General features: G+C 28.8%; 5 protein-coding genes across 5 annotated transcripts; 2 read left to right on the top strand and 3 right to left on the bottom strand.

The window, feature by feature from the left end:
* Positions 1 to 1,509: 1,509 nt before the first annotated feature.
* Positions 1,510 to 2,622, bottom strand: GO595_003819 (uncharacterized protein; the record flags this gene model as incomplete). Its single annotated transcript, XM_067916882.1, has 1 exon — positions 1,510 to 2,622. One exon carries the CDS (start codon positions 2,620 to 2,622, stop codon positions 1,510 to 1,512), a length of 1,113 nt encoding a protein of 370 aa, XP_067776106.1.
* Positions 2,623 to 3,113: 491 nt separating this feature from the next.
* GO595_003818 (peptidyl-prolyl cis-trans isomerase-like 4) lies at positions 3,114 to 4,070 on the top strand (the record flags this gene model as incomplete). The annotated part of the gene is made up of 1 exon (XM_067916881.1): positions 3,114 to 4,070. The coding sequence occupies one exon, from the start codon at positions 3,114 to 3,116 to the stop codon at positions 4,068 to 4,070; it is 957 nt and encodes a 318-aa protein (XP_067776105.1).
* Positions 4,071 to 9,265: 5,195 nt separating this feature from the next.
* On the bottom strand, positions 9,266 to 13,905 carry GO595_003817 (TKL family protein kinase; the record flags this gene model as incomplete). The annotated part of the gene is made up of 2 exons (XM_067916880.1): positions 9,266 to 10,925; positions 11,837 to 13,905. The coding sequence occupies 2 exons, from the start codon at positions 13,903 to 13,905 to the stop codon at positions 9,266 to 9,268; spliced, it is 3,729 nt and encodes a 1,242-aa protein (XP_067776104.1).
* Positions 13,906 to 14,314: 409 nt separating this feature from the next.
* GO595_003816 (putative E3 ubiquitin-protein ligase UBR7) lies at positions 14,315 to 16,234 on the bottom strand (the record flags this gene model as incomplete). The annotated part of the gene is made up of 1 exon (XM_067916879.1): positions 14,315 to 16,234. One exon carries the CDS (start codon positions 16,232 to 16,234, stop codon positions 14,315 to 14,317), a length of 1,920 nt encoding a protein of 639 aa, XP_067776103.1.
* A 244-nt stretch (positions 16,235 to 16,478) lies between these two features.
* GO595_003815 (Splicing factor U2AF 23 kDa subunit) lies at positions 16,479 to 16,973 on the top strand (the record flags this gene model as incomplete). Its single annotated transcript, XM_067916877.1, has 1 exon — positions 16,479 to 16,973. The coding sequence occupies one exon, from the start codon at positions 16,479 to 16,481 to the stop codon at positions 16,971 to 16,973; it is 495 nt and encodes a 164-aa protein (XP_067776102.1).
* Positions 16,974 to 17,461: the final 488 nt, after the last annotated feature.

The following is a 17,461-nucleotide window of genomic DNA, read 5'->3' as shown; positions in this document are numbered from 1 at the left end:
ATTTCCACAATATATGATCAAAATATAATCGAAAAATATTTTATTTCAGCTTTAAATGATCTCCAATCTCATGCCAATATTAATTCACAAGTTTTATTAATCCGTATGGAATCATATTTATCGCAATTTATAAAACATAATAATTCGACACAAATTGAACAAAAAGTTTTAACCTTATCGAAACACAATAATACATTTATACTTTTTCAGTTATTAGAATCACTTCAATATTTGATCCGTATATCACGTAATCCGGAAGAACTTCTTCAAACAATATTAATCCCATCATTTAAACACAACGATTATAAAGTACGAACCAAATCGATAACTATTGTATCGAAGATACCAAAAATATATTTTCATATATATCCAAATGCCGAACATTTAATTGAGTGTTCGAATGATACTTCATGGTATGTTCGTTATGCATTTGCTGAGAATTGTTTTTCTTTTGTTAAATCTTCTTCTAAGCCACGAATTTTTGCGCAACCTTTAATAGCATTGAGTCAAGATAAAATAAATCAAGTTAAAGCGCTTGGTTTAAAATCTCTTTCGTTATCTGTGAATTATTTTTTGGAATCTGATTTGAATAATATTTTTTCGATTTTCCAAAACGGCATGAATGATTTTAATGAGAACATTCGAGCATTATCAATAAAACTTTGGTCTTCACTATTAAAATATTATCCAAAAGCTTCTTTTCATAATAAATTTAATCAATATTTAAGTTTTTTAAAATTACATCAAATCGAAAACTTGAAATATTTAATACTAAAAAAAATTGTTCCATATTTAAATAATGAAAGTATTAATAAAGATATTATTAAAGAAGCTTTGATTTCATTATTAGATTCTAAAAATGTTTTGTTTCGAATTAAACGTATTAAAATTTGTATAAAATTAATGAAATCAGAAAATTGGAAAAATTTTATCGAAGAAACATTTGAAATTAAAAATAAAATTTTGGAATTGACAATATCTGCTCCGTTTAATGAAAGAATTGAAGCAGGTAAATTTATTGTTGAGTATGTTTCGATATTTGGTTGGAATTGGTTTAATGAAAATGTTATTCATTTTATCATAAATAAATTCGAAAACGGAAATTCATTTATAAAATGTTCTTTTTTGATGACGTTTTCAGATTTAATACTAAAAAGTCCACCAAATGATATTAAAGAAATGCTTCAAAAATTAATAAAAAATGCTGAAACAGATCAAATTGATGCGACAAGATTAAGTGCTAAGTTGTGCATGGAAAAAATTAATAATGTGCAATTATCTAATAACCATGAATAAATATGTTTTTATAAAAATGTATTGAAAACTTCTTTTAATTTCACACTCAATAAAAATGTTTATTTTTGGGTATTAAACATAAAAGAAATACTTTATAAATTATTGAACATTTTTTCCTGTAATTAATGTCCTGTTTAATAATTATTTTAAACTAAAATTAAATTTAATATGCGAAACTTAAAACATTTTTATTAAACAAAACATTAAATGATTTTATAATTCATCATTTTCATTGTGTTTCTTCATATTTTCATTTTTTTGATAAGAAACTCTAATTCTTTCGATATGCTCATTCCAACCATTTGGTCTATTTGCCATGTCATATGTTTTCTTTATGTTTTGGTATTCTTCATAACTTGTAATATTTGGTCTATTTAATTCTTTTTTATTTTTTGCTTCTTCTTTCATCATTTTATATTCATCAAGTTTTTGTTGCATTTTGGGTGACAATTTTGGTGCAGGTTTTGCTTTAATTTCATCGAAATGATACATTTCTTCTTCTATTTTAAGCATGTTATAACTTCGTTTTTTCATTAATTCTTCTTCGCGTTGCTCAAATGGAAGATTTCCTAATTTTGAGTCATGTAATATCTTATTTGTCATTTCTGGTGGTGGAACTGGTGGTGGTTCATCACCAATTGAGATATATTTTGGATGTTCTTTGTATTTCGGTAATAAATGTTTCTTTTGAGGATTTTTTGCTTTTGAAAGTCTTTTAATCGTTTTCTGTTTCATTGGTTTATTTTCTACGGTTTTATCGTTTTTTTCGGTTTCAGTTTTTTTCTTTTTTGATTGTGAAATCGATTCCATTAAACATTGAACAACATAAAGTTCGAATTTATTTTGTTTCCCTTTATTTGCATGTTGGATAGCTTCTATTGTTGATGATTTAAACTTTTGTCCATCATAAATAATTGATTCATCATCGTTAGTTCTAAGTATCCATGACTTTGAAGCTTCATAAATTATTGGCTGATTTTGAAGCGAATTAACATTATTAGGTATAAGGTTTAGTTTTTTAATAAGAGTCAGAAAGTCTTCAAAAGTAATTTCATTAATTTCACCACAAATGGTATTAAAGTATTCGATGAGTTTCGTTTCAAAAATTTCTTTCGATTTTTTGTTGCTTTTTGGTCTCGTATCAACATATTCTTTGATTTCTTGTTCTTCTTGTTCTCTTTTAAGTTCTTTGATCTTTTTCTCTTTTTCTTCAGATGAATTATAGAGACGTTCAAAAATTTGTGAATCTGATTTACGCTTGGTTTGCTTTTTCGATGATGTTTCTTGTTGCGTTGATTTAGGTGGTTCAGAGAGACGCCTACACATTTCTTCAATATATTGTTTGGATTTTTTTTGAGGCTTCTTGATATTGGAATCTTCAATTTTTTTAGGCTGAGGTGGTTGAGTAAGTCTTTTTACAATTTCATTTATTTCTTCTTTTGTTTTCTTGTTGGTTTTTAGTAGACAATAATCATCAAAAGCAGACGATGATGGAATTTTTCTTCTAATTTTTCTTTTATTTGGAGATTGTTTTGGTTTATAAATTTCTTTATTTTCAATTATATATTCTTCTTTTTTTTGTGAGTGACTGCTTTCATTATTAATTTCTTTTAAATCAGATTTTGAAACAAATTCAGTTTCACATTCAGCATTAATTAATTTTTCCCGTTCATCCTTCATAATTTTTTCAAAAACCTCTCTTACTTGTGCTTCTGTTAAATGTAAAACAAAGTCTGAATTCGATTTCATGTTGTAGCCGTTTATTAATAAAAGTGACAAAGAGAACGTTTATCAAATAAACGGCCTCATAAGCAGAGATGTCAGTCGCTTTTGTTACAACACGAGGAACATTTGTTGTTGACTTATACTTAAGATCTGCCCCAATGCTTGGATTCAATTTTTTAAAATTATGTAAAATCGGATGGTACAAAAATTCAATTTTCAGCCAAATTATAGAAAATTTCTTTATTAAATTAGAACAACTCCCTTGCAAGGGAGGAACAACAATATACTCCCTTATGACTGGAGAAAATGCATATATTCCAGACGAAATATCAAAAAAATTAACACATTCAAAAGCTGGAATTTTAAGCACATGTAATGAAGGAGCAAACAAAAACACATCAGATTTTTTCATTACTCTTGGCTCAAATCTTTCTCGGTTTGATGATAAAAGATCGATTTTTGGTGAAGTTTCAGAAAATTTCGAATTAATTCAAGGTATTGCTAGAGAAGCCGTTGACAAAGAAAACAGACCAATTCGTAATATTAGGATTCTCGAAACGCGGGTCCTTTATGATCCATTTCCAGATCCGCCTGATTTATCATCATTAAATTTCCAACCATATGAAAGAATAAAAGAAAGAGATCGTTTAGAAGATGATGAAGTGATTCGAGATATGAGTGAAAGTCAATTCCAAGAAGAAATGAGTAAAATCCAGGCACGCCAAAATGCCCAAATCCTTGAATTGTTAGGTGACATTCCCGACGCCGATCAAAAACCGCCTGATACGTCACTTTTTGTTTGTAAACTAAGTCCGATAACAACAGAAGATGGGCTTAAAATTGTATTCTCTAGATTTGGAGAAGTGAAAAGAGTTGACTTGATTAGAGATAAAGTAACTGGCGAATCACTTTGCTATGGATTTGTAGATTTCGAAAAAGCATCAGATGCTGAAAATGCTTTTTTGAAAATGCGTAGAGCAATAATAGATAATAGACAAGTGCTTGTTGATTTTTCACAATCGCTAAGAGGACCAAAACGAGAAAACTAACAGATTATACATTAAATAAATTGTTTTTCATTTTTAATTTCACTCCATTCAATTCTTGAGCACTTTATCGAAAATAACTATTTTAAGGCGTTTTGTTACATTTTTGCTATGTAGAGCTACATGTAAAGATCAAATAAAATTAAATTTTTTCTTGAGTAAAAAGGAATTGATATTTACTTAATTTATTGTGGATCTAATGTCTCGCCACAAACAATTCTCTAGTAAGGTAGATATTGACAGATCTGTCTCGTTGGAGATAAAGAGCTCTTTATTGATTCTCCAGAATATAAAAAAATGAGAAAACGCGCATTCCAATTGCTCGTGTTGTGACATTTGGTAAAATGTATTTTCCTGATCACAGTTACATATCACCAGACATCTTAATTTCATTAATTTCACATCTTCGAACCCTTGGTGTTCTTGAATCTCAATCATCTCTTCACCCGGAATGGGATGGAAAGTTTGAAATTCCTGCACAAGTTTTACATTCGCAACTTAACACATTAATTCAACATGGAAAATATCGAGCTGAACGATTTTTGGATCTAACTAAACCATAACAACGTTACGAGGAGAAACAGTCTTTCCTTCATTGATGAAGAAATTTATCGAACTATTGGGGTATTTAGTTATGATTTTCGATCCGATTAACACGCCATTTCCAAAATCTTTTGCCATGTGGCAACGCTCATTTTTCATATCACAAATCCTTAAGAAACATTCCATTAATTAAAAAAACGCTAATTTTTGAAGAATAAACCAAAACAATTTCCAACATCTCATCGTTCAGTTTTAACTAAGTTTGTTGATATATTTGAATAATTTTCACTAAGTTTGTTGCCATTTTGACTAAGTCGCGCTGAGCAAGCATAGCAATTTAAAATCTATTAGTCAAAATGGCAACAAACTTAGTAAATTAAATTGTATATTAAATGTGGTAACGATAGCTCTCAAATATGGCAACAGACTCAGTCAAATATCGAAGTTTGTCGAATGAGGAATCTAATATTATATCACAATTTTAAAAAATAGAAAAAATATTTCTACTCATGCGGTGGCATAAAGAGCTTTCAGAAATCAAACATTAATTTTATTACGTTTTGAGGGAAGAATTCAAAAAAGTCACTTTTATATGACAACAACTTTTTGTGATTACGAAAATAACCGCTCCGATAGAGTTTTTTTTTGTAGTCACTTTTTAAAAAAGGTGTGTTGTCATTTTTTCGAAAAACATATACGTTCTTGCCATATTTTTAGAATTTCAGGTGGCAACGAAAGAGTTTAGCTATATTATGTTTACATTTTTTTTTATTGTTTTCTGTGAACATCCGACCTTCGAGTTGATTTTGATTAATAGCAATATATGCCTCATTACCATTTATTGTTGAAATTGATGATTTGATGTTACTGAAGATGACATTTAGAATTTTTTGTTTTTTTTGCATGAAGTAAATTTACAATTTCTGTGTAACCTTTTTGTTGTGCAATTTGAATTGCTGTTTCAAATTATTAAAACATATTCTAAATTCTTAAAACATATTCCAAATTATTAAAACATATATAAAATTATTAAAACATATATAAAATTATTAAAACATATTCTAAATTATTCAAATGAATATTTTTTGCATTAACATCAATTCCTTCTTTATCTAAAAGTAATTTTACTATTTCTATATTATTATTTCTAACTGCTATATGAATTGCTGTTTCAAATTATTAAAACATATTTTAAATTATTATAACATATCCAAAATTATTCAAATGAATAGTTTTTGCATTAACATCAATTCCTTCTTTATCTAAAAGTAATTTTACTATTTCTATATTATTATTTCTAACTGCTATATGAAGTGCTGTTTCAAATTATTAAAACATATTTTAAATTATTAAAACATATTTCAAATTATTAAAACATATTACAAATTATTAAAACATATTACAAATTATTCATATAAATATTTTTTGCATTAACATCAATTCCTTCTTTATCTAAAAGTAATTTTACTATTTCTATATTATTATTTCTAACTGCTATATGAATTGCTGTTTCAAAATATTAAAACATATTTTAAATTATTATAACATATATAAAATTATTAAAACATATCCAAAATTATTAAAACATATCCAAAATTATTAAAACATATTCTAAATTATTAAAACATATTCCAAATTATTAAAACATATATAAAATTATTCAAATGAATAATTTTTGCATTAACATCAATTCCTTCTTTATCTAAAAGTAATTTTACTATTTCTATATTATTATTTCTAACTGCTATATGAATTGCTGTTTCAAATTATTAAAACATATATGAAATTATTAAAACATATCCAAAATTATTAAAACATATCCAAAATTATTAAAACATATTCCAAATTATTAAAACATATTCCAAATTATTAAAACATATATAAAATTATTCAAATGAATATTTTTTGCATTAACATCAATTCCTTCTTTATCTAAAAGTAATTTTACTATTTCTATATTATTATTTCTAACTGCTATATGAATTGCTGTTTCAAAATATTAAAACATATTTTAAATTATTATAACATATATAAAATTATTAAAACATATCCAAAATTATTAAAACATATCCAAAATTATTAAAACATATTCTAAATTATTAAAACATATTCCAAATTATTAAAACATATATAAAATTATTCAAATGAATAATTTTTGCATTAACATCAATTCCTTCTTTATCTAAAAGTAATTTTACTATTTCTATATTATTATTTCTAACTGCTATATGAATTGCTGTTTCAAAATATTAAAACATATTTTAAATTATTATAACATATATAAAATTATTAAAACATATCCAAAATTATTAAAACATATCCAAAATTATTAAAACATATTCTAAATTATTAAAACATATTCCAAATTATTAAAACATATTCCAAATTATTCAAATGAATAATTTTTGCATTAACATCAATTCCTTCTTTATCTAAAAGTAATTTTACTATTTCTATATTATTATTTCTAACTGCTATATGAATTGCTGTTTCAAATTATTAAAACATATATGAAATTATTAAAACATATCCAAAATTATTAAAACATATCCAAAATTATTAAAACATATTCCAAATTATTAAAACATATTCCAAATTATTAAAACATATATAAAATTATTCAAATGAATATTTTTTGCATTAACATCAATTCCTTCTTTATCTAAAAGTAATTTTACTATTTCTATATTATTATTTCTAACTGCAATATGAAGTGCTGTTTCAAATTATTAAAACATATATAAAATTATTAAAACATATTTTAAATTCTTCAAATGGATAATTCTTGCATTAACATCAATTTCTTTTTGTTCTAAAACATATTTCACAAGTTCGATATTTTCTGATTCTGAAGCAAATGGCAAAATATCTTTTGGAATTTGATTATTTTGAAGGAAATATTTCACGAGATATAAATTCTCATTTCTTGCTGATACATTTATATCATCAGCATTAACATTAATTCCTATTTCAGACAAAAATGCTAAAGTTTCATAATTATCTTTTTTAATACAAAAACTTATCAAATTATTAGTTTTATCTTCAGATATTTTTGGTATTGATTGTATTTTTTCTAATTTATTCTCATAAATATATTTAAAGATATCATTTTGATGAAACATAATTGCTGCACAATATGCACCCCTAAATAATGAATGATTTTGTTCACATAAATGAATAATTTCAAGATTTCCGCTTGCAACTGCATATTTACCTGTATTTTCGACATTTGCACCGTTCATAAGTAAATATTTAAAACATTTAACCGATCCAAAAAATGCTGAATAATCAATTAATGTAACATTTTCATGATTAATAAATGAACATCTTTCATAAAGTGATGGTTCAATTGTTTGATTAAAATTAAAATTTGCTTGTGATGAAATTTCTTGAAGGTTTTCTATTTCATCTTTTCGAATTATTTTTGCAATTTCAATCGGATTATGTCCTTCTTCAATTAATTTCTTATGAAGTTCCCAATCATTCTTTGAAAGTTCATCATAATGATCCAAAAAGTATTTTTTAATTGGGTCATTTCCATTAGAGCCAAATGTCATGTGGGTTTGTTTTTGATTTCCTTCTTTTGTTTTATAATGAGCAAAATATTTTGAATTAATATTTTCAGTAATACTTTTATCAATTAAATTTTGTTCAATCATTTTCTCTATTAAATAATATGATTCTTGTGTGCTCATTGTAGATATACGTTTTATAAAAATTGATATTAAATTAATGATTTTTGATTAATTTCTTCTTCTTTTGTTTGAAGTGTTTTTAAAAAATTTAAGTAAATATCATATTTATGTTTTGGTGATGAAAATGTATTATAAACTAATTTACTTATAATAATATTAAATGTGTTTGGAAAATTTGTATCAAATAATTCCAATACTTTTTTAACCGACACCTGGTAGTTTTCTTCGGTTAAACTGAATACAATTTTCTCAAGCTCAATTAGGAATTTCAAGCAGGTTGATAGATCGTTCAACTTTTTATCTCCTGTATTTATGGTGGTAGTATCATCATTCGGCATTTAACTCTGTTTCGAACGTTACTGAATTTTCTTAACGTGCATTTTTGAACGATACCAAATCCACATAATCAAAGATATTAAATATTTTATATTTTATATATACCAATACTAAGTGAGGGCATTAGGTTAGTCATTGTGTTGTAGTTATGTAGGTGATGTTTTCCAAGAAATTAAAATATTTTCTCAAATTTGCTTTAATTTTATATATAATATTAACGTACTTATGAAGTAAAAGGAACAATGTTTTATTCTTGAACTCGATTTTTTCCCAAGATATATGTGTTTGTTTACGCTCACTTACCGATCAATACTATTCAAAAAGCCACTATTTTTTTCGATCGATATTATATTCCCAGTAGAAAATAGTAAAAACAACTTCTCTAGAAGATATTTTTTAAAAAATATTGAATATTCACTGAGAAAAACAAAAAATTTACTGATTTTCACTCAACTTTTTTTTTAACGCCCTCTATGTAATACTAATACTTTATAATATTATTAAGATTCAATATAATCTTTGGAAATAACATAAAATATTATAAAATGACAAACAATGCAAAAAACGAGAACGGACCATCAAAATCTGATTTACATTTACATCATAAAAATTTATTTATTTATTTTAAGGTAACATACATTTCATTATATGTTGATACATTGGATGTTTTGCCGATGTCAATGGCGACAATATTTCTATAACTCTTTCTTGGCATACCTGCGCTATTAGCTCACTCACTGGTGGCGCGTTCACAGCCTCCGCCCATTGCTGCACGTTTTCATCCTTTGCGAGTAATATCGCAGCTCTTTCGCTCGACAACTTCACATATATTGCACCGGTTTGGAGTCCTACGCTTGGTAATGTGAATGGCCCTTTCATTTCGACGCTATTTAAGTTAAATGTGTATGCAATTGGCACAAAGAAAAGTGATATATTATATGGTGAATTACCCATCAAATATGAGAAGTTATCGCTTGTCAAAAGTTTAACAGCGTTGTTAAATGATTTGAGAACTTTCTCAAGTATAAAAGATGGCTGATTATATAAAAATAGTTTGGCAAAGTTATCATTGAAGAAATTATTACGCAAATTATTAAGTTCAGTTAACGCTGATTGCGGATCATCAGTTTCACGAGCTTTATCAATGGAAGATATAATGGCACTCGAGATGAAAACATCATAATCACAGTTAATGGAGGTAGCATGCATGTTGTCTGACAGTGAAAAGTTGAATGACATGATTCGCGCAATTCGTTGATGATATCCATCATAATATCGAAATTGAAATTGAACAGAGGGTGAGGTCATGTCAAGCCTGGAGACATCATAGTCAAGATAAAAGTAGATGGTGTCGTCCTCTTGAATGGATGGAATGACAAAAGATTTGTCAGACCGTCGAAGACCTGGGCCTTTGATGTCAACGATCTTAAACTGTGGTGGCACAACAGCATATATAAAGGTATTGGAATATTTTGGTCGAAATAATGTATCAACAAATATATTTGGTAACGTATCAAGTTGATCTTGGGTATAGATAGAAACATGAGCATTAGAAATCAATGAAAGTTCTGATAAAGGAGTATAATCGGGTTGGTATTGTAGAGGAGTTACACAACATATGTTAAGTGGTGACGAAATTTTTAGAGATTGAAGTCCTAACTCGCGATATTTATCGGATGTACCAATAGGATTTAAAGAAGTAACGATTAAAGATGAAATTCCAAGTTTGCTGCTAAAAGTGGAGACCGTTAAGACAACATTGAAGACGTTAAGCGACGGTTTACGTGGTTGGAGGCGAAGGAGAAGGTTTATGTATGAAAAGAATAGTTCTTTTTGTCGGCTAAGGTCGAAGAAAAGCTTTTTAGCATCTGGGAGAATAGCACCATCTAAATCACAATATGATTGAAGTGAAAAAGAAGTTTCTTTAACAAGAGGAACAGTTAATGTTTCATCAAATGTGAAAACAGATACAAAGCCATCTTCAATTTTATCGATTTTTTGACTAAAGTTAGTTAATGTATTCATAAAAAGATTATTATCACATGTCGCTTGTGTCTTTTCAATAACAAGTAAGTGGAGCTTGCTTTCAAGTTGAACTCCTTTGAAATTGGCTTCTCTTTGTGGTGAATCTGGGAAATTAATGTCGTAAACATTTTCTTTGAATTGTGGTGACTCAGAAACCATATTTGGACCCAAAAGGAGTTTAGATTTCTTAGAGCATATTTGACACAGATAATTACCATCTGGACATTGAATAAACATATTACTTGCAAGACCGTGACATCTTCTGCAAATAGGTGCTCTTTGGAATTTATAAGGTGCTACTGGAGGGTTTGGAGCTCCTTTTGGAAATGGAGTTACACCAATAACAAAAGGAATTTTCATTTTTTGTAAATCTCTTTTTTGCACAGGCAAGCAAAAATGCGATGGGTGAATGTACTGTCTTACAATTGATTGATTATTATTTGGAACAGCAGTTGACATAAATTATCAATTCGTCACTTTTCTATTACACTTTAAAAAAGTGTTTTTTTGGTCTGACTGTTAAAACGTCACTTTTTATTTCATGAAGAAAGAATTTTGCGTTTCTTCTTTAAAAATCCGTTCTTAATGTTATCCACAGAATTTTTAAAGTTTTCTCAAGGAAAAATTGCATTTTATTTGTTTAATATATAAAAGATATTTTAGAAACAAATGAATATTATTCATTTTATTGATATATAAAATTATTCATTTTCAGTAAATCTTTAAAAGGAACAAACACATAATATGTAATCTCATTTAACGCAATTAATCCATGATATTTATTTACTAACATTAATTTTTTCCAATGACAGTAACTTCAACAAAATGTTTTCCTGATCGAAGAAATTCTTATGTTTTCTTACCATTTCCGCTATCATTTGTCTATAATTCGACAACTGATCGATTGTACATACTACGAACATTTTAGCCAATATATGCAATGCCTGATCAGTAATTTTACTAGTTTCGATGAACAAAGGGATCAAATTCAACTTCACTATAATATTTGATTGTTCCATCAGAAACGTATAATTCATCAAACATTCGCATACCAAAATTGGGTTTTGTAATATGTATAATCTTGCCAAGAACAAAGGCTGATTAAAGTGGCTAATTTTCGACCTTAATTCTTGGAAAGACAACAATTGTTTATATAATAACAATGTTAACAATCCTTCATAAGGTATTGGTAAATCATTTTCGGTGATATATTTCGCAATATCAAAGAATTGACATAAGTCAATACATAGTTCTAATGCAGCTTCGTTTTTAGAATGCGCAATAGTGTTCAAAAGTTTCACTTGTCGGAAACCTTTCGATGATAAATCGAGTGTTTTCAAGGTATTAACTATAGCTTCAATCACTATACTTGTATAAGAGAACAAACTCACAATGAATTGATATCCTTTTAAACATAAAAATGATTGTAAGTCAACCATTTGTGGTAAATGTAATATAATATTCGCTTGGCGTTCACTATCGAAGTTCGGAAACAATGAAACAATAGTATCAATTAATTCATTATCTTCGTCGAACTTTTCCGGAGTAATTTCTAATATTAATTCATCAAGTAATTTCCAATTACATGTATCAAACGCAGAAATTATACTTGATGAAAGTGATTCATGTGGAGTCTTTTCCGAAAATTCAATTTCATTCGTGCCAATGAAATGAACATCAGGAGAATATAATATTATTGATATTTGTTGAAATGAAGGACGTTCAATCGGATCTTCACTCCAACATCTTTTCATTAAGTTAATTAATTTAGGCGGACCTGCATTTAATGGTATTTCAGGTCGTGCGCCATGTTCAATGATAGACATAACCATTTGATCTTGTGTCATACCATTATATGGTACAGATAATGTCAAAAGTTCCCATAAAAGAATCCCAAAACTATATACATCTACTTTCTCATCATAAAATGGTGATGAACGTAATATTTCTGGTGCCATCCATTGTGCTGTACCTATGAAACCTGTTTTAGTTCCACCTGTTTTAAATCCGACTAATCCAAAATCACAAACGCGTGGAAGGTCATCATCATCTAATAATATATTTGCGCTTTTTAAATCGCGATGTATAATTCTTGCCGAATGTAATTGTTCCATAGCTTGTGAGACTTTACATGCAATAATTGACTTCTTTGTAGCTGAGAGATATTTCATCTTATCAAATAAACTACATTTTAATAGTTCGGTAACAATACAAAATGGTGCAGTAAGTGTTACACCTAATAATCGTAATATGGACGGATGATTTAAATTGGCCATTGTCCATACTTCTCGTTTAAATGTTTCTAATTGTCGTCCGCCTAATGAATTCGTGTTTAACACTTTAATTGCGACTTTCTGATTCGTCGATTTTAAGATTCCACGATAAACACATCCAAAAGTTCCACTCCCAATGATTTTACCAAGTTCGAAATCTTCGTGCTTTAAAACTAAGTTAAGTTTCGAGGGTAAAAATGGTGGAATCGATACTACTGCAGGTCCATCATAAAGTCCTTCAATTGGTCCAATGGAACGAATTCGTTCTTTAATTAATTGTTCAATTTGTTCCATTTTCGGAGTTTTGTTCTCTTGTTCATCAACACGTGTTAGATAATTCATTAATGTGCCTTTTAAACGAAGTAAATCGACGTTGTTTTGCGCTTTAAGTTCTTCGTCCGATTTAATGAAATTTGGGGCATTTTGACATTGTAATGAAATAAGACATTCATTAGTGTCTTCGCGAATGCGTCGTATGGACGTGCACGCATAATTAGTATGCCACATAATGGCGGATTGACTCCAATGCGATGCAGAACAATTGTATACAAGTTGGCGCGCTTTTTCAAGAGTTTCAACAAATAAATGACACGCAGGTCCTAAAATAGATGAATCAAGTAAAGTATTAGGGAAAAAATTACGTGATAGTGAACGGAAATCATCAAATAATGAAAAAAGTTTGGAGCGATGAATGGTAATCGAGGCTTGATTTGAAAGGAGATTGGAAATACGACTGAGAATATTAAGTACCCATTGCGGGGATTGAGTGGGTGGTGATTTAGGAATTTCAATAAGGGATAAATCTAATAAAGAATCTTCTTTATCTAAAAATTTTGTGGGACGAGGTGGAACTGGTTCACTAATTTCCATACTTGAATTAGATGGTATTAATATTTCTTCACTTGGAACCATTTTCATGAGATGTTTTGCATTTGGCGGTTTTTCTAAAAATTTATTACGGCGCATTTTAATGGGAGTCCTACTAACCCGTGCTTGGTCTCCATCAGATTTCTTTTGTTTAAAGTTGTAATCAAAATTTGATTTATTTTCTGTATGAAAAACATCGGGAGAAGGTCCGCTCCTTGTGCCTTGATGATTATCAGTATTATTTGATTCGAAAACTATGAGATCCTTATCAATTTTCTCCATTTATTATTTTTGTGTTTACAATAAAATTCAATGCAAGAAGGGACATGTGATGTGGACAGTAACGTGCTTACACAAATGTAAACCATTGAATTACCAAACATTTGTTTAACTAACTTTACATCTTCTTTTATCTTAATTACATATGATAAAGAAGAAAACCACACTATTGTTTTACATTTACATGAAAAACATCAAAAATTAATTTAAATTTACTAACAATTAATAATTATTCTTCATCGGGATCTCTTTGTTGTCTCATAAATCTTGAAACACTTTGGCTTATTGCCTCTTGAACATCAGACCTTTGTATTATAGTTCTATTATTTCCTGATACATTTCGGAACATATTTGTGTATAAATCCTTGAAAATCTTTGCAAAAGCTTCTTGTTTCTTTGTTTTTGGTAACGCAAGGTCTTCTTCTGTTGTATCAAAATCACCAAATTCTTTATCATATTCTTCATATTTTCCAGCAAATGAAGAAAATTGTTCTTTGCTTATCCACCTACCACCTAGAAGTCTAAATCCTACGCCTTCCTTATTTTCATCGCCATCATTTGGATCAATACCAAAATCTCTTTGCATCTCGTAAACGTACTCCCGAATTTCACTTGGTATTTCACCATCTCTGAAGCCGTTTAAAAACTTCAATCTTGTATCGGAGCAGTTATTGCATACAAAAACCCAATCGTCCAATTGAGGGAACATTTCCAATAAAATACATCTGTTTTCACTATACATCCCAATGCATGTATGATGATACCAATCGTCACAGCAAATGCATTGAACCATAGGCTCAGTTCGGTCATCTGGCTTATCACAATAACACCATTTTTCATTAAAGTTATGATTATAATGATTTCTTGGATTCTCTGTTGTCTTTGGTTCAAACATATTACGGCAATTTCCATGTGCTCTGTCATTTCCACAATCACATCTAAATCTTCTTCGAGATCCGATTGCATGAACATCATGTCCATCATGGCATATCTTAGCACATTGTTCACATATACCGAAAAGACGTCCATTTTCTTTAGCCATACATGTATAACAAACGAATATTTGTTGATCGAAATATCCGTATTTTTCATATGTACATTCACCTGATTCAATTACTATTTCATTGTTCTGAGTTGTCCAATCAGACTGTTCTTCTTCCTCTTCGACAAAATCTGATGGGAAGAATAAATCGTCTTCATCATCAATACGTGGACGAATTAAATTATCTTCAAAAGGAAATGAGGAAAACACATATATGTCATCCTCATATGAAATAGCAATCTCAGACGAATTAGAAGTGATGGAAACAATCGGCCCTTGCTGGTCGACGGTTAGCACATCAATTTCGACGGTTTCCGGCTCAATTGCGTATATCGCTCCTGATGCGTCAGGCGTAAGAATTAAGTCACCAAAGAAGGATGGTTTGATGATGTATCCGCTATCAAACACTAGAAGTTGTTTAGGAATGGCTGGACAAAGAGGAAGTTCAAATGAATATAATACAGGATCACTAGAAATAGCTGCAAGATAATGAGAATTACACGTAAGCTTTTCAAAGGATTGAGGAAGGTTTAAAGAATAAAATTTGTCTGGTCGTCGTAAATCGGTGATAACAAGACTTTTGGCTTGAATAGCAGTAAGTGTAAAGTCATCAGGAAGAAGACAAAGCTCTGTTATTTCGCCTCTTGGGTTTTCCATAAGTTCTGTAGGAGCTGAGCGTAAATCGCATAGATATAAGTTTTCATTGGAAAATGCAATAATTGGGGAATTTGCAGAGGAAAAAGTAAATCCATTGACTGATTTTTCTGTTCCAAATATTTGTGATCTATTACTTGTTTCAAGATCAATATGTAAAAAATCAAAATTGTCATAACTGATTAAATGATCTTTGTGATGAAACTCTACACCAAGGACATTGCTTTGGTGCATTTCAACAAAAGATGCAAGTGAGCTTCGGTTTTTTAAATCAATAACATCAATTGTTCCTAAATTCCCACCAATTGCCAATAAGTGGGGACTCTCAACACCAAAGTTACATAAAGAAAGTACAGACATTGTTGTTTCAGTGCAATGATGAGAAAGATCTGGTTTCGCCCATTGCATTGTGAGGGAAAAGGCAGAAAAATTCAATGAAAATAAATATGTCATACTAAAAGTGCTGATTAACTTTTTGATAATCAGGAAGCCGTAAAATAAACTGAATGCCTCTATCGTCCCCAAAAAGAAGAAGATGGAAATAGATGATACAAAAGATACAACATATTGCGAATTTTATGAAAAAATAGGGTGTTGTCCAAACCTAGATGTGTGTAATAAAACACATAGAAATGCACCATTAAGTCGGACAATCATTCTTCATCATATTTTTCCAGATCCCGATCTATTTCTAAGAATGCTTCCTAAAGGTGTTTTAGAGATTGATGATAATACAAAGCAACGCCTTATTGATGCGGTGTTTTTAGATGTTTCTATTATGTTAATGGAATTCGGATTATTAGATGATATGGTAATAGCCGGTAACAAATCAGATAATTTATTCGGGAACATCATTGCAATTTTCCATGAATCCGACGCAGCATATGCTGCTCAGATGGCCCTTGATGGACAATATTATGCCGGCAGAAAAATACATGTTTCATTATCACCTGTTGCGCGTATCTCTTCTGCGATTTGCTACAATGTTCTTAAATACAAAGAGTGTCAAATTGGAAATAAATGCATGTTCATCCATCCATATGAACCATCACCAAACATATTCAACGAAGTCTTTTCAAGAAGTCAAAAGTCTTATCCGGCGTGCTTCAGAAATTCAAGGAAGAAGTACTTGGATTCACCTGTCGACGCTTTATACGGCAGAACAAAATATCCTGCACAACAGAATTTCTAATTGAATATTTTTACATAAATGTTAAACTTTTAATGTTTCTTTAAATTTTAATGCTCACATATATTTATATTTTTATCTTTATTGTGTATATAAATTTGCTAACATCTCGTGAAAAAATCACACAATAAAATTCATGTACAAAAAATTGATATATTTTAAAATTTATTTATTAATCCAGAACCAAAAATAAGTTCACCAAGTATCCAAATTTAATTATTTCCTCTTTCAACGAATAATTTTACTATATCATTATTGCCTTTTTGCGTTGCCCACATAAGTGCTGTTCGAAAAAATTTAAATAAATTTCAAACATTAATTTGAAACATAAAATTAATATGCTAAATTTTCAATAAAATATATAAATATCTTTAATATTAACATCAATTCCTTTTTGTTCAAGAAGGAGTTTAACTATTTCTGTTTTGCCTGTTTGAGATGCCCTTATAAGAGCTGTTTCAAATGTTTTGAATAATTTCCAAATTCTATCT

The sequence above is a fragment of the Histomonas meleagridis genome (genome assembly GCF_020186115.1).
Source record: "Histomonas meleagridis strain 2922-C6/04-10x chromosome Unknown contig_23, whole genome shotgun sequence".
NCBI classification, from domain to species: domain Eukaryota; phylum Parabasalia; order Tritrichomonadida; family Dientamoebidae; genus Histomonas; species Histomonas meleagridis.
This window is presented reverse-complemented; position numbering and strand designations above follow the sequence as displayed.